The sequence below is a fragment of the Punica granatum genome, chromosome 4 (assembly GCF_007655135.1).
Source record: "Punica granatum isolate Tunisia-2019 chromosome 4, ASM765513v2, whole genome shotgun sequence".
In the NCBI taxonomy this organism is placed as follows: domain Eukaryota; kingdom Viridiplantae; phylum Streptophyta; class Magnoliopsida; order Myrtales; family Lythraceae; genus Punica; species Punica granatum.
This window is the reverse complement of record NC_045130.1, coordinates 38,109,277-38,130,615: the sequence shown is the minus strand read 5'-3', so window position 1 is coordinate 38,130,615 and position 21,339 is coordinate 38,109,277. Positions and strand designations below refer to the sequence as shown.

The window sequence follows — 21,339 nt, the reverse complement described above, 5'->3', positions numbered from 1 at the left end:
GAGACAACCCTTTTTCTTCCTAATGCCAAATTTGAACACTAGGAACTCATTGATGCATGTCAAATACAATGCGATTAGTCGATCACGATAGGGGATTGCTCACATCTGACGTAATCAGCTACGCGATATAAGCTTCGACATTACATTAGGAAAGAAAGTTTTGTTTTTCTTTTTAATACAAATAAAATATAATCAAAAAATGATGAGGACAGCAGTGCTGTGTCCATATTCCAAGGGTAGATCTTAGAAAATAGTTTTTAATTTTTAATTCATATGATCACTACAGTAAATACTAAATAATAATAATAATAATCTGAACGATAATAGTAATAATATTATTGTAATATGAAAGTCAGAACAAGAACATATAATTAATCGAAGGAGCAGAGGTTAGTGCTTGAAATGCCACAACTTTGGCGAGCAGACTTCCTGCTTTACAGAAGAAAGGAACGAGCTGTGAGATCGCAGCAAATTTTCAGATGGGACCCCCCATTAAAGGAAGGAGCTTTCTCAGCAGCTGCATGTTGTTGGTTTCTGTCGACCCATCATTCATGACATTGAATGTTCATCATTACTATATATCAGAATCAGACCTTCTCGACTGACTGCTCCCCACCTGTTTCATTCCCCTTCACAGAGGTAATGGCAGTTTCCATTGATTTCATCACTGATTGGGTTTACTCTGTTTCTGGGTCTTGTTGGGTTCAGTAATAGAATGAAACATAGATTTTTAGCTATGGAGGAAGCTATAAATGGGCTTGTCTTGAAGGAGAGCAGGTGGATGGCAAAGTTGAGGATGTTTGTGTGAGTATCTCATCAGCAAATGTAAAGGGGTAGTCAGAGGATGCAGTCTCAGTGTTCTGGGAAATGCTGCTGAGATGGGAAAAATGGACTTGTCCTGTTCCTCTCATGTTGTCTAGATCTCTGACTCTCTGTTTTCATGCATAACTGAAAAAACCAATTCAACTGATTCCAGGATAATGAGATTCGTACAAACCCGTTTCTCGTTTAGTTTTTCATCTTCGGGTATAAGCAAAAAAGAGTCTCTTGCAACAAAGACGGGAGTTTGTCCTACTCCATGGTAGATTGGTACTTAGTACAGATAATGTGGTCCAGATCATGCAAAATTGGACTATGTGGCTCATCTAAATTGGATACCGACATCCAAGATAATGACTGGAATGCAAGTAGTAGGTGACAAATAATTATTTTAAACCCGCAAAAATATCTTTTCATGCCATTCCAATACCGATAATTGGCATGAGGTGGAAATATTATGGATTGAATGTTCTTTCCTCTGTCCACTCCTATCTCTGCCAAAATAATTCAGCATTTTTAGAAGACCCAAAAAAACTAAAAAATTCTGGGGATGATAAGGAGAGAAAATGATATTTGCTTTTTCTAATATTATATATATGTATACATATTAGTCATCCTCAGCCTTTCCTTGTCATTAACAGATCATAACCAGGACAACTCTGCCAGGAATCTAGTGCTTTTGCTTCCTAAAACACTCATTCGTGACAAAGAATGAAGAAAACAAACAGCACCAGATCCAGGATAGGATTATAACTCTGTTTAGGCAAATGGGATGAACCTGAGTCGCAAAATATGGAATCAGTGGGGCCACAGCTAATCTCAAGGGGAAAAAAATAACATGGGATTAATTTCACGTGAATTATTATTGGATCTGTCCACCGCATCACTGGGCAGTCAAGGAGAAGCTAAAGAGGGAAGAGTAGCAAGTGGGGTTATGTATAGGTCAGTTTTTCACCAAAAACCAGGGAGGATGTTTCTTTTGTATTGTTTTCTTTGTGTTCTGTTTGGTGAGAAATCCCCCTTAAGGCCTGATTTCTGCAGCCTTTTTCTACACGTGCAAACACAATGACCCATGCTTTTGGCACTCTCCTTGTCCAATGCCCATCTAGCTTGTGCTGCATAAAACAGCCAACTCCATGCTGATTGCTTGCATTGCATTCCCTCCCCCTTTTGCTGCAGTTGGGAGTTCTTGCTGATGCTTGTTGAGATCTCCCACTGAAATTCTGTCCCTTTCAGCTTCTTCCCTAACGAGGTGTCTTCTTGGTATCTGTTCTTGCCCCGGTTTCTGTGAGTTCTGCTCTCTCTCTTCTTTCATTGATGAAATTATGCTAGCTAATCTTATTGCCCCCATTTAATGGCTCAGCATATTTAACAGTTTCTGCTATAAGATAAGCAACTCGGTTAGAGTTCAGTGACCCTTCTTTTCTACTTTATACTGATGAAATGCTAGCTGGAGTTCAGCTTTCATAATTCGAGTTTCTCAAAGAGAATTAGCAAATTCCTTATTTCTGTCATGTGCATTTATTTTACATTATGTTCACGTAGAGATAATTGGAGTGTGTTGAATTCAGTAAATTGTTGGCTCCGTTTAGGCTAATATGATGATGGGCTGTAGTAAATTTCTTCTAATAATTTCTTAACTCCGACTCCTTATCCTGTGTTCTCTTTAGGTAGAAGAGGCTATCTTGAGAAATGGAGAAGAATTCAACCGCGGACTCAACTTCATCAGCCTCCTTTCTGAGTCAAGAAAGAATCGAGGGGAGTTGGTACCCTATTTATTTCGGTGTTTCCTGTGCTTTATTTGCTGTAAGAATCTTGTCAGGACATCATGATTCAGAAGAAGAGAAGAAATGGTCGGAAACCTGCAATAAAATGCTCCAAGGAAGTGCCCAGCTATTGGGATTGCTCGTATGGAGAGCTAATAGAGTCATAGCCGACAATAAGAAGTGTTTTCTTGTCGAAAAGCTCGAGGCCGCTGAGAAAAAGATTGCAGAGTTGAATCGGATTAGGCGTGAGGATGCAAAAGCTAATGAAAAGGTTGTCTGCATTTTTGCTGCACAAGAGCAGAGCTGGTTCAATGAGAGGAAGAAGCTCCGGCAGCAAATTGGAGCTCTCATCAATGAGATAAAGATTATTGAGAAAAAGAATGTTGAAGATGTTTCAAAATGGAATGAAAAGTTGAAGGAGATGGAGATTCTCTTGGAGGCAAAGGATAAGTCCTTAGAAGAAGCGGAAGTAAAGAGTAAGGAATTAGAGGAAAATCTTAAGAAGGCAGAGCGGGCTTTGGAAGATTCAAGAGAAGCCGCAAGGACAGAGATTTGGAAGCAGAAGACCGCATTTATTGAGCTCGTTTCGAATCAGAGGCAGCTTGAAGCTGAGATGGGAAGGGCAATGAGGCAGATAGAGGCTTTAAAGGAAGAGCTCACTTCGGTTTTGGAGCAGAAGGAGGAGTCTGTTGTAATGGTCCAGAAATTTTCTGTAGAAGTCGTGAAGATGCAGAAGGATCTCGACCAGAAGGACAAAATTTTGTCTGCAATGCTGAGGAAGTCGAAACTGGACACTGCTGAGAAGCAAATGCTTTTGAAGGAAGTGAAATTTTCAAAATCAAAGAGGAAGCAGGCAGAACTTGAGAAGGAAAGATTGAGGCTTATTTCAGAGTCTAATAATAAGCTTAAACATGGAGGAAACCGTTCTCTAAGGAGTATATTAGAGAAAAAAATGAGTTTGAAGCTCGAAGAAGGCCTGTTTTCTGGTGCAAGAAAGGTTCATTCTAGTGCTTCTGGGTCATCACACAAGAGTCACAATATCACAGAAGGGACAGGAAGAGATATAGATTCTCCTCCGCTTTCGGATACCTATTCACCAGAAGAAAATGGAACGCAAGGTAGAGTTCTCTCTCTCTCTCTTTTTTTGGGCGACATACAACACAGTACGTTCTCTTTTCTTTGTTCCCATTTAGTTTCTTGGAATATGAAGTCGAAAATTATTTGCATTTTTCCTGACTGGCTTTCCCTAATGGTTTCTGAAGCGATCATGGACAACGTCGAGCTTGACAACTGGGTGCAATCTGAAGCAGAGAAGTACGCGGCTCTAATTGAGCAAAGGCACCTACTTGAAATGGATGCCTTTGTGGAACAGATGGGGCTCAAAGACGAGAAATTGGAAACTTGCCGCTGGCGGCTCCTAAGCATGGATATTGAATCGAAGCGGCTCCGGGCCCATGTTGAGGGGCTGAACAAAGAGGTATCACAATTAAGGCACAGCAATATGAAACTTGAAGCATTGCTTCTCGAGCGAGAGGAGGAATTGAAGTCATTGAAAGAGAAACTTGCTTCACAATTTGCACAGAATTCATTATTAGCTGATTGGTCGAAAGTTAAGATCATAAAGAGAAGAGCATCAGTAAAAGGAAAAGAAAGAAAGCTTAATACATCGGTAACGGAGGTTTCTCGAGATGACAATGGTGAAATGGAGGGCAAAGATGTCAATGTGGTGGTCCCATCGCCTGAGAAAAAAATCAAAGTAGAAAAGGATGTTGTTGGTGAGAATAGTCCTATCAGAGAAGAAAGTTCTGCAGATTTGGATTATCCGGTTGAAAATTTAGAATCTTCGAGTCAGGTCTTGAGTGTCAAGGCAAAAGATTCGTCATCTTTGTGGAGGATGGATCTTCAGGCTCTGGGAGTTTCTTACAAGATCAAGAGGCTGAAGCAGCAGCTTCTTATGCTCGAGAGGTTGATGGGAAAACAAGGAAGTAGCACTGAGAACATGGAATGGAAGGAAGATGGCGTGAAAAGTTTTCTCTCATTGATATCTATGCTGAATAAGCATATTGGACGGTACCAGTCACTCCAGGAGAAAACCGACGATCTTTGCAAGCGGATGGTAAGAAATCTTAATTTTCTTTGCTAAAACCATTTCCTGGATGGCAAGCATTTTGAGAAGGCATGATTTTACCTATAATGAGAGTCTAGACTTCGCTTTGCTTAATTGTTGCTCACATATTTCAGCACGAGAACCATTTGGACATGGACCATGGAGATTTAAATGCTTCTGGAATAAAAGGAGAGAAAACAAAGACACTGGAACATTTCCTCGAGGAGACATTCCAATTGCAGCGGTACATGGTTGCGACGGGACAGAAGCTGATGGAAGTACAGTCCAAAGTTGCCGTTGGGTTTGTGGGAGCAGATCAAGTGCTCGAGAAACCCCTGAGCTTCGACACGAAGCGGTTTGCTGACAATGTGAGGACTCTGTTTCAAGAAGTTCAGAGGGGTCTTGAGGTTAGAATATCTCGAATCATCGGAGATCTTGAAGGCACTCTTGCTTCTGATGGGATAACCCATATCAGGAGGTAAACAATAGCTTGTAAAGAGAAATAACACGGTTCGATGGTTCTTGGGCGACTGCATCATAGATTTTTCTTTTTTTCTTCACCTTTTTTCCTTATCTTTTATAGTAACTTGATCATGTATAATTTCAAGCATGAACATTTAGAGATGTTTGTCACGTTGTTTATGATGCGTTTTTCATCTAAATAGAGCTTATCCATTTTCATGATGTTGCTACAACCAATGGGAAAGAAATGAAAGTATGGTAATCGCAATCCGGAATTTCAGAATTTGTGGAATCCTCAGAATTTCATATGCTTGAGTTGTCATAATAGTTGCAATTGCGCATGACTGCGATTGTTTATGCGTTTTCCGAGCCCAGGACAGGAAACAAAGTTTCCTATAACCAAACAAACATGGACATCAGCTCAATTTTGGATATACCAGTCGATCAAACAAGCCAGTGCTGCATCCCATCAAATTCAGATTCCGAAAAATATCGTCATATAAACTCTGCTTGTACTCCTGCCTACACTTGCAACATTACAGTAACCTCAGAGGGCGTGGCACTTTATAGTTCGTTGGTAATGGAACAAGAGCAGAACCCTAAAATCCAAATTTGCAAATGTTACATCTCAATACACATTAGAATCCTACTTGGAAATATTACAATTTTTCATAGTATGAATTTGTGGTCACAACTCCACTCCTTGACTGAATTCTTCAATGGTCTTCGTTGCAAGAATTAGCACGTCTACAAACGCGCTGTATGATGCTCGAAGAAACCTCGCCTCAACAGCCTCAAAGTGCCTGTATGAGTAATAGAATGAACAGAATATGAAACGAGCTACTGAGTTAAAATATCAAAGGGTGAACCAACTATATATGCAGCCGGCGAGAATGCGGCAGGTTCCATTACAGAGTATTAACTCACTGCTATAAGTTCATCTTGTAAAACACGCAAAAACAGAACAAAAGCTTACTCAACCATGCGCGACAGGGCTGATTAATTAACATAGCAAAAGGAAAAGACAGATTTGCCTCAGCTGCAAAACCGAAGATAGCATCACGCAATGAAGGAATTCTTGAAACGACTTTAACAAGACAAGCAAAACATATCTTCTCTCCGTTGTTGTCACATAACATGAAATGCAATGTTTGCAACAATTGACAACAAATTGATCAGGAGTCATCTCAGGGGAAAGAGAGCTCACACAGACAGCTTCCCATCAGAGACTGTGATCTCTCTTCTCACTTTGTCGGGCTGCAACTGCAAAACGCGCGATGCGATGACAGGGTCAGTTCGACGAAAAAAAGGAAAAGCTCAGCAGCTTTATACCGATGTGAAAGGAAACAAATTTTGAACCCAAACGAGGCTTCACCTCCTTATCAACAGCCAGTGCCCGATGTACCATCGAAGCCTTCTCCTCCGACTGGAAGTCCACTACCAGGTCACTAACAATAGATTCAAACATCAAGTTTCAGTACCAATACCACAGTATCAAATCTGGCAGAAATTCCCAAGGCTTTCGATTTTAATGTACACAATTTGAACAAAAGACACCGTAAATTGAACAAAATTTAAGATAAGAATATAGGATAAGCAAAAGCATGTCTTTAGCTCAAACTTTAAGTTTAAGCACAACCTTCAGTATCCTAAACTCTTCTCTCATCAAACAGAAACGGCATCAGCATGAGAGAAAACACAGAAGGTTCCCTCTCTAGCTGGCATCTACTCTCAGCCCAAAAGAAGAACAGAGTCAAAACTACAGACGCCCAAAACGTCGACTTTCATCTGCAGGGAAAACCCAGCAGGTATTCAGGCCAGAAAAGATTTTTTTCCCCTACAATTATGAGTTTTTGTCACATACAAGGTGGGATTTTTGCAATGGAATAACAAGAACTAAAGCTGCAAGAGGAGCAAGGAAACGAAAGAAAATCATATGCATGAACCCCACGCTAGAGAGACTGAGAGAGGGGAGGGGGAGAGAGAGAAAGAGAGAACCAGCTGAAGTCCCATTGGGCGGCCATGGATTGTCGTCCTAGGAAGGAGCAGAGTGGCTAGCTGGTACGGGAGTTGCAGAACAGAGCAGCCGAAACTGGAAGGGCAACGCGACATAATTACTGGGCCTCCTATTGGCACATGGGCCCATATCTCAGGCCCATATTTGAGGTCCATGATTTTCAAGACGGGCGGCCTTTTGCTTCTCCATCATTTCATTATTTATTATTTCGGAGAGACCAAGACATTTTCTCGGTCTATTGGTTTAGACTAATCGCCCATCGGTTTGCCAACTGCTTATACGCCTATTGTTTCATATTACCCATTTTTTCTGTTACAAGAAAGGCTTATGGGTCGAGTATATGAAAATAAAACATAAGATTAATAATAAGGCACGAATAGTCCCCGCAAAAATCAAATTTGAAATTCTTGATTACCGAACGGTGGCGTGTGCCATAAAACTTCAGTCTCTTTCTCTCTTGTCCCTCATTATTTATTCGTTTTCTTTATAAAGAAATGAAAGAAAAGAAAAGAAAAGTTGAAGGAGTGGGATATTATTCCCATAAACTTGAAAATTGAGATCGAACATTTCTTCATCCTGGGATGGACCCCTGGTCCTGGAAATGGAGGCCGGCATGCTACAACGAGGTGTGTGTGTATATATATATATATGTATAATATTCTCTTCCATATGTATTCATTCATACATAGGATTCTTTCGAGTTCCCCTATCCTGATCATGAGTTTGACTCCGGTCCATCGTACAAAGGAAGATCGACAGTTCGTTCTTTATAATCAATGCTAGTTTTTATTAATGATTTACGATAGACTATTTGTAATAAATAACATATAGAGAATGAAAACGTATTTGTTATGGAAAATGTTTAGACCAATATCTTATCGTTATGCCAAAAAGAATTCGGCGGTTGATAGTTGATGATTCGTCGCTTCATTCACTTTAGATCTTACAATCAATGAATCACTGATTCTCAAAACCATAATAGTCGCCTTTCTCGAGAGTTAGCCATATACATATCATAGGTTTCAGTCTGAGTTTTCAAAAATTTCATTCCGTATGGAGATCTGCAGAAACAATGCAGAAGAATTGCAACTTCTGTTGCTGTTTAACAAGTTATATTACAACTATACATAGACAAGGGTACCAAGGAACTCATATTCTTCTTCCCTTATCGTTCCCTTGTCTGACAAATTATCAGCATCCCCGACCTCTTTGTGACAACCTTACACAAATCAGCCCCCATTTTGTTCCCTAACACCCCAAACCTTTCGTCTCTTGTTCAGGCCCAGAAATGCATCGAGAATAATTCTCCAGGGATGCGTTATTGTTCGCGCGCATGTGCTGAATGAGATTTTCTTGTTAGCAATTTAAAGGAGGAGGTCTAACTTGGTCCTTCAACCATGTTAAAGGGAAGCTTCCAGTTTGACAGGCTTTACTCTTCTTGTTGCTTTCCGTAGGCAGTCGAATGCCAACATAAATAACCTGAAAAAGGTACCACAGGAAAAGATTCCAGCCTTTCTAGCATGCCCTTCTTCTTCGCATAGGCATTCCTTTCTCCATCTGCAGGTGTTCTTCTAATCAATATATTCGATTCCATCCATTCTGAAAGCAGACGTTACGAAAACTTGTCAGCAAAAATTAACATGAACTCGTTTGCAAGATCTCAAGTCAGAGCTCTTTCCCATGTTGATTAGGAGAGGAAACTTGAACTCGGAAGTAGTAACCGTACCTCTTTCAGAGTGGGAATATTTTACCAGAGATATTCTTGCCCAAGTTCGTCCACTCATATGGGCTGGTCTTCGTCTCAGATGTTCTGATCAGATCTAAAAGTGCTTGATTTACCTGAACTTACATGCAAGATCTCAAGTCAGACTTTGATTTTTGTGATAAACCTTGTGTATATCAATGCAATCAAAAGAAGAAGAAAGGATTGACGGGAAAGTACCTCTTCTGGCCTCTCGTGACTCACGAGGTGCCCGCCATGAAGGTCGATCATTCTAGCAACAGGCTGCAGCTTCTCCGCTAGTCTCTTGGCATAATACATCTGAGCAATGACGTCATGCCTGTGAAGAGAGAATGTAAGCTCCAAATCGGAGAAGGATAACTCACTGTAAACAGCAGCAACAGCACAGATCTAAAGCAATGCCCAGCAGGAAAGCTAGAGTAACAGCAGAAATCTCATTAGGAATGTCAATGAGATCAATTTGAATATGTTGCGCACCTTTTATTTCCCCGTGACTTAAAAAGTCATATTTCTCATCATGTGGTTAATCAATTCACAAGCAGATTAACACGGTAAAAAATATGGAAAGAAATAATGCTCAAACTGTCACTGCCACAATCATTCACGAGTCATTTCCATATCTGATCTGGGATATACCTTCCATGAATGATGGACACAAGAAAGCCAGCAGAGCGGATTAATTGGATGTCCGACTCGGACATACTGTGATTCCAGCATGCATTGATTTGACCATCAAAACCAAAGCTTGATTGCATCCCAGTAGCTGATATAGCCTTCACATACTCCTACAAGAAAAGTCCAATTCTAAGGCCAAGTTATGAAAATGTTGGGGTTATGGGAAGGAGTAATGCAATTTGCTTCTCATGTTACCAGAGCCAAATATTAGGTCCAATAATCAGTGTCATTAACCATCATTCATTTTTTGTGCTGGAAAAGCACACTTCTCCCAGCATTAGAGGAAAATTAACAGCACGACTAAAATATATCACCTCAATCCTCATTACCTTTACCTTCGACTGGTACAGGTGAAAGGATTGGTTTAGTAGTAGTAGTCACGGGATCTCATTGTAAAACATAGATTCTGCTCCTACTGGACAATCTTACGCGGCTAGAATGTTGTTCCTGACTTTCTATAGTTGGAGCCTCTATGTCCCATTTAAGGCCACATAGAAAGCTCACCAACGGGCAGCAAAAGGTTAAAACCATGGCCAGTCACTGCCAAACCCAACACAGAATGCTCAAAGCTCTTCAAGTGGGAAAATTTGTTAAGGTCCCATACAAGTCCTCATGTTAAAACTAAAGATTGAAACGGGAGAAATCATCGCATTGGAGAAAGTTACATGACATAGATTTTACATGAGAACGTGCAGTAGCCATAATGTAAAAGATTTCACTTATAGCAACAACTCAGGGTATTTACAGCAGAATAACAGTAGAATCTACAGAATTAACAATTTCCACAATCATTCAAATTAAAGAGATAACATGATCACACGTATTCCTTACTTCGTGTAGTATTTGCCTTCTGGTAATAGATCCAACATATTCTTCTAGATATTCCTGCATGTCAAACACATCTCCATATCAAATTGTATGCAGTACAAAGAGACCTCTATCTTCCACAAAATTGCAGCCATTTTTCATTCATTTTGGAATAAGCGTGTTTTCTTATGTAAAAGAAACGTCAGTCATTGTGATACATTCAGGCATTATGAATCATACAAACCTTTGTATAATGGGTATCCAAGTCTACAGCAGCTCGTTCCTCTGGAGTTTTAGCCCTCAAAAATCGGATTGCGATCGATATAGTTTGTCTGTCAAACTACCAGAAAGAGTGGAGTATGATCAGCTAACTCACGTTAAAAGCCACAAGAGCAAGGTAAGACCAGGATCCCACTCTACGGAAAGAACTCAAACACCATTGTCCTCATCATCGGGGAGAAAAGAACATCTAAATGTCAACGACAGGAGCGGCATTGCATATGGCATATGCTAACTGAAAGATGATACATACCCTTGGAAAGCATTCAAAACCTCCTCCAGTCACATTAAGCAATGCTAAAGACAGAACTCTTTGGGGCACCATTGCTGCCAACTTGCAAGCTATCATAGCTCCTGTTTCAAAGAGAACAACCGGCATTAGCTAGTCTGCAATGTTTAGAACATCCAATCGTTGTTAAGAGACGAGAAAAAAGGCTGTATGCATAAACTCCTTGGCAACACGCTGTTTGAAAGACTAACTCTTGACCAACCCATACATAAAAAAGCATATTAAGATACGACCCAAATCTTAGAATACAGAGAACAGCTTGAATCGGAAGCTCACCCATTGAATGGCCAAAGACATGGGCTCTTTCCCAGCCCAGCTGATCAAGTAAAGCAATAGCATCTCTCGCCATAATCTTTGTCCTTCGCCAGACAAGACAATTAGCACAGACATCAAAATTGGATTTTGAGGGAAAAAAAGAAAAAAGGTTGTTTACTTGTAGCTTTGACAGCGTGAAAGCTTAAATTTTGACAATTGCACTGATAAAGAATATTAATCTCATGCCCCGGCAACAAATCCAACGAGAAACTGAAATCCTTGTCGGAGAAACTCACGAGTATTCCGACTTCTCGGCGGGAACGGAGCTCCGGCCAACCCCACGGTTGTCGAAAGCGCAGACCTGGACTCGTCGTCCACCACAGCCGTCTTCATCGCCAGCTCCGCAATCTGATATCCGGTCATCAGGGGCGAGGAAGCCGTCGGCGTCGTCGTTTGGCTTGTCGGTGCCCGTCAGTCCCCTGATCTGGGGGCCCCAGGAATCGTGGGTCGCGGCCAATCCTGTTCATCCATCAGAAAAAACCATCACAGCGGAACCCAAAACCAGCTCCAGATGACAATAGCCCAGCCCCAATTCAGGGCAAGCGAAAAGGTTGGGGGGAGACGAAGAAGACGGCGATAAGGACGAGACCTATGATGAGGAGGACCTTGACGGGGCCTCGACCGTACGTCCTGTAGAAGATTCTGATGCCATCGTCGCCCACCTCGCAGTACGGCATTGCTGGACGGAGAGACCGGGAGAAAGAGAGAGATTGATGGACGGAGGGAGAAGAAGAGAGGGCTGGGAAATTTTCAGGCTACTCTGTACGGAATTCTGTTGGGGAGAATGGGAGGGAAAGAAGGCGAAATAAATGGAGTTATTATTTTTAATGGAGGGCGAAATTTGCTCACGTGGCGGATAGGACCGGTTGTTGCCACGGAGGATTGGTCGGCTGTTTAGACTTTTTTTTTACCCTTTTGGTATAAATGGCCAAAATGTCAGCGCAATTAATGAAGAAAACAACTCGTTCCTACTTCCTACGCGGCCAGGCGGGAGTAATTAAACACGTAGATATATAATATATTATAGAAAATCTAAAGACAATCCTGGCGGCCCATATCATAATATTAGGTCACCGTTTGAGATCTGATTTCAACTCACATTATATTTTCAAAAAATTTCACGATATATCATGAAATTTTTTAAAATTTTTATCGCATATCATATTGTTTTTTTCCGTCCAAAATTGAATTGAATGATAACGTTACGACATTTTTAGGGACACTATTGCATAAAAAAAATTTGATGAATTTAAACGAAATTAAATGAAAAATATTTTTAAAAAAAAGGAAAAGGAAGGGGTGATCGGGAAAGGAGGTTAGGGGGCTCTACCGGCATTCGACCCCAACTAGGGGGTCGACTGTCGACGAGGGTGCCCTTGGCCCCAATTAAGGGGTCGATTACTGGAGGGGAGCGCCCCCAACCCCCCAATTTGGGGGATCCCACCACTGGGATTTCCCAAATTGGGGGGGCCGAGGGCGCCCCCCCCATCGACAGTCGACCCCTTTGGGGTCGTCGTATTGGTTTGAGTCGGACGAAGACCCCGATTGGGGGTCGACTATCGGTGGGGGTGTCGAGTGATTGGTGGGACTCCTCGATCAGTCATTTATGTTTTCCTTTTTTATATATATTTTTCATTTAATTTCGTTTTAATTCTTCAAGTTTTATATTGTGCAATAGTGATCTTGAAAAATGTCGTAACGTTACCATTCAATTCAATTTTGGATGGAAAAGTAACGATATAATATGCGGTAAAAATTTAAAAAAATTTCATGATGTGTCGTGAAAATTTTTGAAAATATGATGTGTGGTGAAATTGTTTCTAAAACTGTGATATAATGTGACATTTTCCCTAATATTAATGTCATCACGGAAAAAAAAAAGAATCGATAAAATTGCTGTCCCTAACAATAATTATGGCTATTACATGCATGACTACCATTCTTTCTGCTGTTTACTATGATCTAATTGGAACTCCACGCCAAGTGATTGATTCTGGTGTCTCGACACATCAGTCAGGGTTTAAATTCATATCTTATAATTTATTTTTTTTTAAAATGCTATTGTTAATTTTATCTTAGTGGGATGATTTAATTTAAATCTGAACTAGTTCTCTTACCCGCGCATTGCATAACTGTTTGTATGTACGTTTTAATTAATTTTTTGAAGATGATTTGTTATTAACTAAGTTTGTAATGTTTAGATTTTAATCGATATTTTGTAAATTACATTCACAAATTTTATAGTAATAATAGATGACGGATATATATATATATATATATATATAGAATGCTTCTGTTGCTGCAGGGATCATTGAGAATTGGAACAAGAATAGAACGACTCCGACCTTGCTAATAAACACGCAGAGGGCGAAGAGAGGAGATTGAGGACAAACCCAATTAATACTGAATCATATGTTTGTATCTCTCTTTAAGCACAGACAGTCGCTTCTGCAGACCAAATTTCTCATCTTTTCTCCCCAACTTGTCCAAGTAGAATAGAATTTTTTTAAGAGTAACCATAACTTCTTCGCTCTCGTAGCCGAAACCTTCCTCCTGAATTCTTAGAACTCTCTTGAGAAGTGCAACTAAGTCACCGTCCTGCTTCCCTAGTCGTGCCCTGATCGAGACTAAACAGTCAAGAGCCTCCCCTGCAACATTAAAATGAGAGCAAGAAAAAGTCATTCAGGCATGAAGCAGGACTACACGAGGAGAATGCCTAGATGAGAAGGTAAAACGAATTTCCGATCTGATTTCTGACACACCGCAAATCATTTTCCATCTTCCCGCAGAACTTATGGGAAAAATCTATCGTTTGCACTTTCAAAGATTTTTATGATCAAACCTTTCGAAGTGCAATCTAGTACCTTCTTTCATCCATTTTGCATGTATTTTTAGAGTAAAACTGAAAATTTGTTCTTATTCTCCGGAATTGAATCGGGTGCAAACTTATCAAAAAGACTATGAGACTTCCATGCAAAAGAATAGGTAAATGCCTCACCAACTGGGAGAGAATCTTCCCCAAAAGCTTTCTCACGAATGCGAATAACATCAACAGCAAGCTGCTCAGCTTCTTCATCCCTCTTTAAGTTGTAGAGAGCAACTGCAAGATGTAGCATCGGGAAACTGATGGATTGATCATCTGGCCCCAAAGTCCTTGTCATGATTCCCAAAGCTGCCCTCAGCAAGCGCTCAGCCTCCGCATAATTCTTTGAGCGTGAATAGGATGTCGCAAGATTGACAAGATGATTGACAAAGCTAGGGTGATCCTTCCCTTTCTGTTCCTCAGTAATTAACAAGCATTCCTCCAATAACTGTCGCCCTTCATCACCCCTACGAGCAAATCATATCAGAACAAAGTGAAAAGGTGAGAGAACGAACTAGTTCATAGGCTCCAAAGAGAAGTATTTATTATTTTCAACTTCGTTAATTTAGGGAAAATGATAAAGAGCATTAATAAGCATCTGATAGTATTTATGGTAATTTTAATCACTTTTACCCAATTAAAATTTAGCAATGTTTGTCTTTGCATAGACCACATCGAGAATTTGTACTACGTACTAGCCAATTAATACATTTTATCGTGGACTGAGAGGGCACAATTAGAAGAATTTCTAAAGAAAAAGTTATACAGATCAAGTGTAGTGCTTTAAACAAAGCATATGAGATAACATTGCTGCACAGAGGTTATGAGACTTCTCAATCCGATTGTCACAAGTAATCCAATATGCATGAAATGATGTTTGTGTGATTGCAATGAGAGAATTGATTGCAAAAATACCTGCCAACCACATGAAGTAATTCTGCCAAATCTATCCTCATCCTCTCCATCACACTGTCATCTAAAGCCACATAATTTGAATCCTTCATGATCTGAAGAGCTTTTCTATAAGCGTAGATAGCTTCCTCCACATCCCCTGTAAAAACTAGAATGTAAAGTCTTATCCATTAAAAAGGACAATACAATATGACTACTGATTACTTTATATCGCATACAAAGTTGAAGTGTCTTTGTGTGTGAAACTTAAAATCTCGGCACAATCTCTTTCAACAATAGTCACTATTGTTACCTTCCTCTCAATAATAGGAAATTAACTTGGCAATTAGCATGCATAGTTTGGGGAATTCCCAATTACGAAGTCCAAATACATAGTACACAAGTCACAAAATGTAAAGTTTCAACACTGATCATGCATGGATATGGTTCTGTACGTGTCCATGTATGTAGAGAGGGATGGAAGGGAGCAGGAGCAGTGAGAAAGAAGCTAGACCTTTTGCACACTTCACATGGGCCAGAGAAGACAAAGCAATTCCAACTCTTCCATCATTTTCTCCATATAACTTCGTATATATACTCACAACTCTAAAAATAACAAGCAAAAGAACAGATGGATGATTTATATTGTATGACTTGCATAATCCTCGAAACTTACTTAAAGTAGAAACAAACCTAGTAAATTGATATTCTGCATCATTAGCTTTCCCTTCCTTAATCAGAAGATTGCCAAGAGCTAACAAAGGTACCACCAAATCCTCGCTTTCAACACCTCTACTTGATTCCAGGATCGCTACCGCATGCTGGTAGGTACGAGTGGCTTTTGTGGCTCTTCCAATACATCCCAGTGCCTTTGCCATCCCCAACAATGGTGTGACCAGGAAAGTACTATCTTTACCTAGAACACAAAAATATTTGAGAAGAAAGTTTGTGATTCAGTTTTGCAGCTCAAGTAAATCAGTAAAAGTTTATTTCTATATAAGCTGACACAGAGGTAATAGCAGTGACCATAGACTAATAATAAACCTTTTGCACTGAATTTTCCCTACAGTTTAAGGTTACTGCTTAACACTGCCCAATTCTCAACATTGTGCTCTCATCAAGATTGACTTACAAGCATTACAACTAGAGTGGAAGACATGACTACAAAGAGACTAATGTAACATAGCTCCAACAGCTTTCCAGTAAGAGCACTTTGAGATCCAGTAAGTCCAGGATCATCAAATTTGATGGCTTTCTCCCATTCTATTGGATTAAACAGGAATATCCAATTGCATAACACCAAGCACGACACTATAGAACATAAGAGCTCAGCACCTCACTACCTCGAGAAAACAGTCCCAGGAGAAGATGAGGAAGAAGAATCTCGGATGACACTTGCTTCGAAAATTAGAAACCAAATTTGGACTTACCGTATATGCCTTCTAAAATACCAACAGCCCTCTGATACATAAGCACTGATTTCTCAAATTTCCCGAGAGCTGAGTACATGCTGCCCATATGCATCACTACTGATCCGAGAAGGTTTTCATCATCCCTTAAACTGCCAGCTACTTCATTCATCTGGCCATCCACAGCATGCATCATAAAAACAGCTGACTAGTAGATTCTCGGCAAAATGAATTATAGGAGAACTTATGCTAACAATGAACCTACCAACAATAATCTATTGATGACAAAGACTCTTCATTCTGTGCTTTCGCATGTTTTTAACTTATATGGGCATCTGCTCAGACATACCTACATTATGAGCCCCCGAAATGCACAGTCATTCCGAAAAGAATTTGGATGTCTCCAACCTCTATTAGGACCAGTTTTGTTTTTCCCGGTTAGATCTAACCTTAATCAAGTTTATTGTACCAAATTCAACGACTTTCGAACTAGAATTTTCTAGACAGTGCATTTCATCAAATAACCTCGGTTAGCCTAACAATGATACGACCACCATCACAATCAGCATCATAAGACCATCCGGGTGATCTAGAATTAAGGAATCAAAGGAATGGCATAATATGCGGTGCGGCGAAGGAAACGTACGCTACCTTTTCGAGTATCAAGGCTACGGCTTTCAGGTCTCCTAGGGCCATATAACCCAGGGCTATGATGTCAAGAGTGGCAACTTCTTCAATGCCTTTAGCCCCATCTTCCATCTGCACCTTCACCGCTTGAAAATTCGCTTGAAGCAGGTCCACAGCATCGTTTTCCTTCCCCGACGCGATCATTCTCTTCACTTCATCGAATAAACCTTGCAAATCTCTCTCGAAACCACTCCCCGCATCCAAAGGCTCGGCCAAGTCGTCAAGCAAAGTTCCGGACTTTTCAAAGCTTTGAGAAGTTCTACTACCGTTCTCCCTCCGATGAACCACACCCGTTTCTGCTGAACGAACCGCAGCAAAGGCTTTGATTGTACCAGGACGACAAGCGACTTTAGTGCGTACCGCCAAAACCTTGGCATCGAAGACGCTTCTAGGGAAGTGTGTTGAGCTAAAGGAAGGAAAGAACTGAATCGTCGTCCTGAAACGTGAATTGCCAGGAACAAACGACATTGGAGACGAGCTTGTGAGCTTATGCAAAGACGAGGAACAGCAATTCGCGAGGAGCATAGTGTGTTGCTCGACTGCGGAGAGAGCTTACCTGAACTTGTGGATGGTGAGGGGAGGCTGGAGAGGAGAAGTTGCCATTGGAGTTGTAGAGGTCCGTCGATGGATGGAACTGCTCAGCTGAACGGAGGAGACGGGCTGGTGGTTTTAGCTTAGGGCGGTTCGGTACCGCGGGAGGGAGCTCTAAGCATAATGAGGAAAAGGGTAGTTTGCCGCCGGACCATAAGTTGTGGCTGGTGATGGGTGACAGTAATAATCAATCTGAAAATCTGTGGACTGATTACGAGGTTAATTCTTCACTGCTGGGCATTTTGATTAGATATTAAACAGTCAAGTACGAAAACCTTGTGACTTTTTGTTACGATTGAGACATCCTTGGCTACGAACAAGGAAACTGTACCTCAGACCAGACTATTATCCCAGACCAATACGGGCCATGGCTTACCACCACCTCAAGTGTCGTCCCTGATGATTCCCCACCGAACAGCCCCACCGGTGACATCCGCTCGTCAACCTATGATCCCAACGGCTCTCCGTGCACCCCCAACGTTTCGCCCAATCCTCCGATCCATCAAGGAGGCACTACTTCCACAAAACCAAAGTACAAGGTTCAATTCAATATCCCCGACAATTTGCCAGCTCTAGTTCCCGATTTTGACTTTTCACCAGATCTATCTCCAAACTCCGATCTGTCCCCTACCACCGAGGAAGGAGTCGTTGGGGCCACCCCTTCGAGAGACCCACCGCTTGGTTTTAAGACAAAAGGAAAGGAGTTGTTCCCTAACTCCTCGCTTGGCTAGATATTGACTGGAGGGGGCAAAGTGACTATTTTTCATAGAGGTTAAGGAACCGTGCAAATTTTTAAAGGTTGCGCATGAATGTTATCTACCTCCAAGATGAGGGAGTAAACTGTTTTCTCCTCAACCATAATCGGGATATGTTGGCCCTTATTGAGCCTTGTAGGGCCCTAAGTGGGCCACATTGGCTTCCATTGGGCTTAATTGAGAAAGTAACAGTAGGAGCTTGAAGGCCTAGGCCGATCATACTTCGCTGTGACTGTGTCCTGTGAAAATCAGCATATACAGTTCGGCAGTTAACGCCAAACAATCCATTTTCGGTAATTTTATTTCAGTACTTTTCCATCAAGAACAACAGGTGCCCAAGTCATGAAATCTTACAACTTGGGCTTACTCAATAAAAGATTAGCCATAAACCTCATCATTAAGGTTTCATCAGATACCGATGCACAGTTGAGAGAGCAGAAAAAATGGAAAATTCCATTTGAAGGAATACAATGTCAAGACCTATGCTCTAGCAAAACTCTACCACCTTCCATCTAATGCAAATTGTGAACATTGTCCACTCGATGGCACCAAACGTTTTCATATATCTCTCATTTATTTACAGCGGACTTTAACGTTGAGAGTCCACTGAATTTTCCCCTCGGGTAAAGGAATCGACTTGGGCAGGCGGAGAGGCACTTCGTACTCTCCCACAGTTGACAATGGTGATGGCAAGTTAAGATTCTCGGGATTGATCTGCACACAAAGTTGTCTCGCCACCTGCAATAGCATAAGCCTTTACATGACAAATATATGGGAGATTGAAAAAAACAAAAAACTCCATGTTAATCTTTCTGCAGCTTCGTACAATTCTATGGATATTAAACATTTAAAAGGTGAATTTCTATGGAAAGATTACATAAAGGCAATCAACAATATTTGGGAATCTTTGTGGCAATCACAAAGACAAGCTTTTCGTACGCCAAGATGAACAATTCAGATATCCATTTGACTATATCTTAAATACTGACTCATCATCAATAAAATGGAAACAAGCCGTACCTCGGTGACAATCTCTTCTTTTGTCACAGGTGTTTGGAGTTCTATAGGCTCGTCTTTTGTGGCACGTTTATGCAACTTTTCAACATTGACGAGTCTCCTCAATACCTATTGAACAGACACAAGGAAGATTTCACTTATCTGACCATATATTATATTGCCTCAGGGCCATGGATCTGAGGTCTTCAAACATCACCAAAGGACAGAACAAAGTGTGTCTGCCTTCAGGGACTAGTAAGAGCTACTACGCAGACCAAGCAAATTGACTTTTTTGTTGAAAAGGTATCTCCAATTCCTATTGATACATAGGTTCTTTTGTCACCAGCAATCTCCGGTGAGCGCTTTAGACTCATTTCATGCATGAAAATTGCAGTGAAGTACTTCTATATCGCATGGGAAATCACCATTAGATCAATCACAATTTGATGATAATATAAAGGGCGAGGAAAACGAAAAGACATGGACTCATTGAATATCAGATATTGTATCTGTGAAAAACTCAATAGTCATAGAGAGCTTCAGAGAGGGGACAAACCAGGCGAGCATTATCTAGGCGTTTAGCAGCGGCCTCGTATTCTTTCGTTCTGTTATCTTTAGTCTCCGTCACAACTTTGACACTCTCTTCTTCTACAGGTTGATAAATCTGATAAAAGACCAAGGAAAGCATCAGTAAACTAGGAACAATCAAATGCCCGGCATAAAGAGACATGATAATGTCTGCACACGCTAGATCACCAACTGATTTCTTTCTTTTTCCCAACAAAATCTCAATGGTCACGGTTTAGCAGGGACAAGTTCGGAAGTAATCATCATCATGATAATACAGAAAAGTCGGAACAAAATCTGGTTCGAGTAAAAAAGCATACCTTGCGTTGCTCCCTGATGAGATAAGCATACTTCTCGATATTCGGGACCGCAAAAAGCTTAGGCATCAGATGGTTGCGGAAATACCCCGGAGCAACCTTGACAGTCTCGCCGGCTTTCCCGAGCTTATCTATGCTCTGAAATAACAGACGCGACACAAATTTGATTAAATTCCAATCAGCTTAACTTCAGAGGGCAGGAAAAAGAAAAATTTCTCGAAAATTCAACAGCTCACCGTCGTAAGAATGACTTCGAGCTTTCTGTATCTGAGACCTTTGCAAGCATGTAACAGAGGGTGCGCCGCGCCATCGGCGGTTCGAAGACTGGCGCCTCTAACGATCTGCTGAATAGCATTCCTCCCATACTGAAGGTAAGCCATTGGATGATAACTTCCCCAAAATCACCTTTTTACTTCAAGCACCTAGAGCAACGAAATGGCATGGATACTCGAATCAAGACAACATCAAGCATTTCTCTCTTTGCTCGGACCATGACACAGCAATTGAACATCAATGCACGCAGTAATTAGGCAGCACAAATCTACAAATTAGAACACCTGAAATGGAAATCGTCACGGCTTCGGGGACGGAAGAAGCTGCAAGGTCAGATATCGCCGAGGGCGAGAAGTGATGCGAACATTCAATCGGAGCTCAGTTGAATGGGAGTAGGGTTTTTCTGCTCGACAGGGGAGGAGAGACGGAGCTGGCTCCCTAAGGTTTCTGGGCAAGCTGGTAAATATGACAGGGACAGAAGGGTGTTTTAGTCATTTAACGCTACGGCCCAGTGCTCCCTGAGGTTTCTGGGCAAGCTGGTAAATATGACAGGGACAGAAGGGTGTTTTAGTCATTTAACGATACGGCCCAGTTTACCAACAAGTGAGGAAACAAATGCTCCAGACCGACAACAACGCCCATTTGAGACGATTTCTAGTTCTAATTTGTAAATTTTTAAAAAAGTACAAAAGATTCTCTTGAATATCAATGAA

The 21,339-nt window shown here is 41.0% G+C and overlaps 5 protein-coding genes across 9 annotated transcripts; 1 reads left to right on the top strand and 4 right to left on the bottom strand.

Annotated features, from left to right (window-relative positions):
• The first annotated feature begins 422 nt into the window (after positions 1–422).
• Positions 423–5,437, top strand: LOC116204670 (CAP-Gly domain-containing linker protein 1). Of its 3 annotated transcripts, none has more exons than XM_031536864.1 (5): positions 423–639; positions 1,999–2,106; positions 2,490–3,703; positions 3,848–4,701; positions 4,827–5,437. In XM_031536864.1, exons 3-5 carry the CDS (start codon positions 2,512–2,514, stop codon positions 5,172–5,174), a joined length of 2,394 nt encoding a protein of 797 aa, XP_031392724.1. In that variant the 5' UTR covers positions 423–639; positions 1,999–2,106; positions 2,490–2,511; the 3' UTR covers positions 5,175–5,437. The 3 variants fall into 3 exon arrangements, with proteins under 3 accessions (XP_031392724.1, XP_031392726.1, XP_031392725.1); XM_031536865.1 differs by lacking the exon at positions 423–639 and adding an exon at positions 1,524–1,761; XM_031536866.1 differs by lacking the exons at positions 423–639; positions 1,999–2,106 and adding an exon at positions 1,523–1,761.
• A 157-nt stretch (positions 5,438–5,594) lies between these two features.
• Positions 5,595–7,242, bottom strand: LOC116204671. Its single transcript, XM_031536867.1, has 4 exons — positions 7,153–7,242; positions 6,530–6,602; positions 6,362–6,417; positions 5,595–5,957 (listed from the first exon to the last, which is right to left on the bottom strand). Exons 1-4 carry the CDS (start codon positions 7,176–7,178, stop codon positions 5,843–5,845), a joined length of 270 nt encoding a protein of 89 aa, XP_031392727.1. The 5' UTR covers positions 7,179–7,242; the 3' UTR covers positions 5,595–5,842.
• Positions 7,243–8,191: 949 nt separating this feature from the next.
• On the bottom strand, positions 8,192–12,088 carry LOC116206447 (putative aminoacrylate hydrolase RutD). Its single transcript, XM_031539322.1, has 10 exons — positions 11,867–12,088; positions 11,514–11,736; positions 11,239–11,321; positions 10,927–11,027; positions 10,639–10,734; positions 10,419–10,472; positions 9,549–9,697; positions 9,114–9,231; positions 8,898–9,010; positions 8,192–8,770 (listed from the first exon to the last, which is right to left on the bottom strand). The coding sequence occupies exons 1-9, from the start codon at positions 11,952–11,954 to the stop codon at positions 8,903–8,905; spliced, it is 1,020 nt and encodes a 339-aa protein (XP_031395182.1). The 5' UTR covers positions 11,955–12,088; the 3' UTR covers positions 8,192–8,770; positions 8,898–8,902.
• Positions 12,089–13,588: 1,500 nt separating this feature from the next.
• Positions 13,589–18,383, bottom strand: LOC116205588 (nephrocystin-3). 3 transcript variants are annotated; one of them, XM_031538220.1, is made up of 8 exons: positions 17,684–18,383; positions 17,092–17,563; positions 16,462–16,612; positions 15,725–15,947; positions 15,546–15,637; positions 15,056–15,200; positions 14,276–14,607; positions 13,589–13,925 (listed from the first exon to the last, which is right to left on the bottom strand). In XM_031538220.1, the coding sequence occupies exons 1-8, from the start codon at positions 17,728–17,730 to the stop codon at positions 13,675–13,677; spliced, it is 1,713 nt and encodes a 570-aa protein (XP_031394080.1). In that variant the 5' UTR covers positions 17,731–18,383; the 3' UTR covers positions 13,589–13,674. The 3 variants fall into 3 exon arrangements, with proteins under 3 accessions (XP_031394080.1, XP_031394081.1, XP_031394082.1); XM_031538221.1 differs by having other exon boundaries at positions 15,056–15,191; positions 17,684–18,380; XM_031538222.1 differs by lacking the exon at positions 15,546–15,637 and having other exon boundaries at positions 15,708–15,947.
• Positions 18,384–18,742: 359 nt separating this feature from the next.
• On the bottom strand, positions 18,743–21,090 carry LOC116202513 (50S ribosomal protein L9). Its single transcript, XM_031534089.1, has 6 exons — positions 20,911–21,090; positions 20,590–20,775; positions 20,357–20,491; positions 20,026–20,133; positions 19,494–19,598; positions 18,743–19,211 (listed from the first exon to the last, which is right to left on the bottom strand). Exons 2-6 carry the CDS (start codon positions 20,731–20,733, stop codon positions 19,047–19,049), a joined length of 657 nt encoding a protein of 218 aa, XP_031389949.1. The 5' UTR covers positions 20,734–20,775; positions 20,911–21,090; the 3' UTR covers positions 18,743–19,046.
• Positions 21,091–21,339: the final 249 nt, after the last annotated feature.

Excerpts from the sequence above, each read along its gene's own strand:
- LOC116204670 (XM_031536864.1), top strand. The coding sequence starts at position 2,512 with ATGGAGAAGAATTCAACCGCGGACTCAACTTCATCAGCCTCCTTTCTG. Across the intron at positions 3,704-3,847 it reads AGAAGAAAATGGAACGCAAG|CGATCATGGACAACGTCGAG; the intron begins GTAGAGTTCTCT and ends TGGTTTCTGAAG. Across the intron at positions 4,702-4,826 it reads ACGATCTTTGCAAGCGGATG|CACGAGAACCATTTGGACAT; the intron begins GTAAGAAATCTT and ends CACATATTTCAG.
- LOC116204671 (XM_031536867.1), bottom strand. The coding sequence starts at position 7,178 with ATGGCCGCCCAATGGGACTTCAGCTG. Across the intron at positions 6,603-7,152 it reads GCCCAATGGGACTTCAGCTG|TGACCTGGTAGTGGACTTCC; the intron begins GTTCTCTCTTTC and ends ATCTATTGTTAG. Across the intron at positions 6,418-6,529 it reads CACTGGCTGTTGATAAGGAG|TTGCAGCCCGACAAAGTGAG; the intron begins GTGAAGCCTCGT and ends CGCGTTTTGCAG.
- LOC116206447 (XM_031539322.1), bottom strand. The coding sequence starts at position 11,954 with ATGCCGTACTGCGAGGTGGGCGACGATGGCATCAGAATCTTCTACAGG. Across the intron at positions 10,735-10,926 it reads GTTTTGAATGCTTTCCAAGG|TTTGACAGACAAACTATATC; the intron begins GTATGTATCATC and ends TCTTTCTGGTAG. Across the intron at positions 9,698-10,418 it reads GAAGGCAAATACTACACGAA|GAGTATGTGAAGGCTATATC; the intron begins GTAAGGAATACG and ends CTTTTCTTGTAG.
- LOC116205588 (XM_031538220.1), bottom strand. The coding sequence starts at position 17,730 with ATGGCAACTTCTCCTCTCCAGCCTCCCCTCACCATCCACAAGTTCAG. Across the intron at positions 17,564-17,683 it reads CTCACCATCCACAAGTTCAG|GACGACGATTCAGTTCTTTC; the intron begins GTAAGCTCTCTC and ends TTCACGTTTCAG. Across the intron at positions 16,613-17,091 it reads TAGCCTTGATACTCGAAAAG|ATGAATGAAGTAGCTGGCAG; the intron begins GTAGCGTACGTT and ends GTGGATGGCCAG.
- LOC116202513 (XM_031534089.1), bottom strand. The coding sequence starts at position 20,733 with ATGGCTTACCTTCAGTATGGGAGGAATGCTATTCAGCAGATCGTTAGA. Across the intron at positions 20,492-20,589 it reads TCGAAGTCATTCTTACGACG|AGCATAGATAAGCTCGGGAA; the intron begins GTGAGCTGTTGA and ends CTGTTATTTCAG. Across the intron at positions 19,599-20,025 it reads GCCTAGATAATGCTCGCCTG|GTATTGAGGAGACTCGTCAA; the intron begins GTTTGTCCCCTC and ends TCTGTTCAATAG.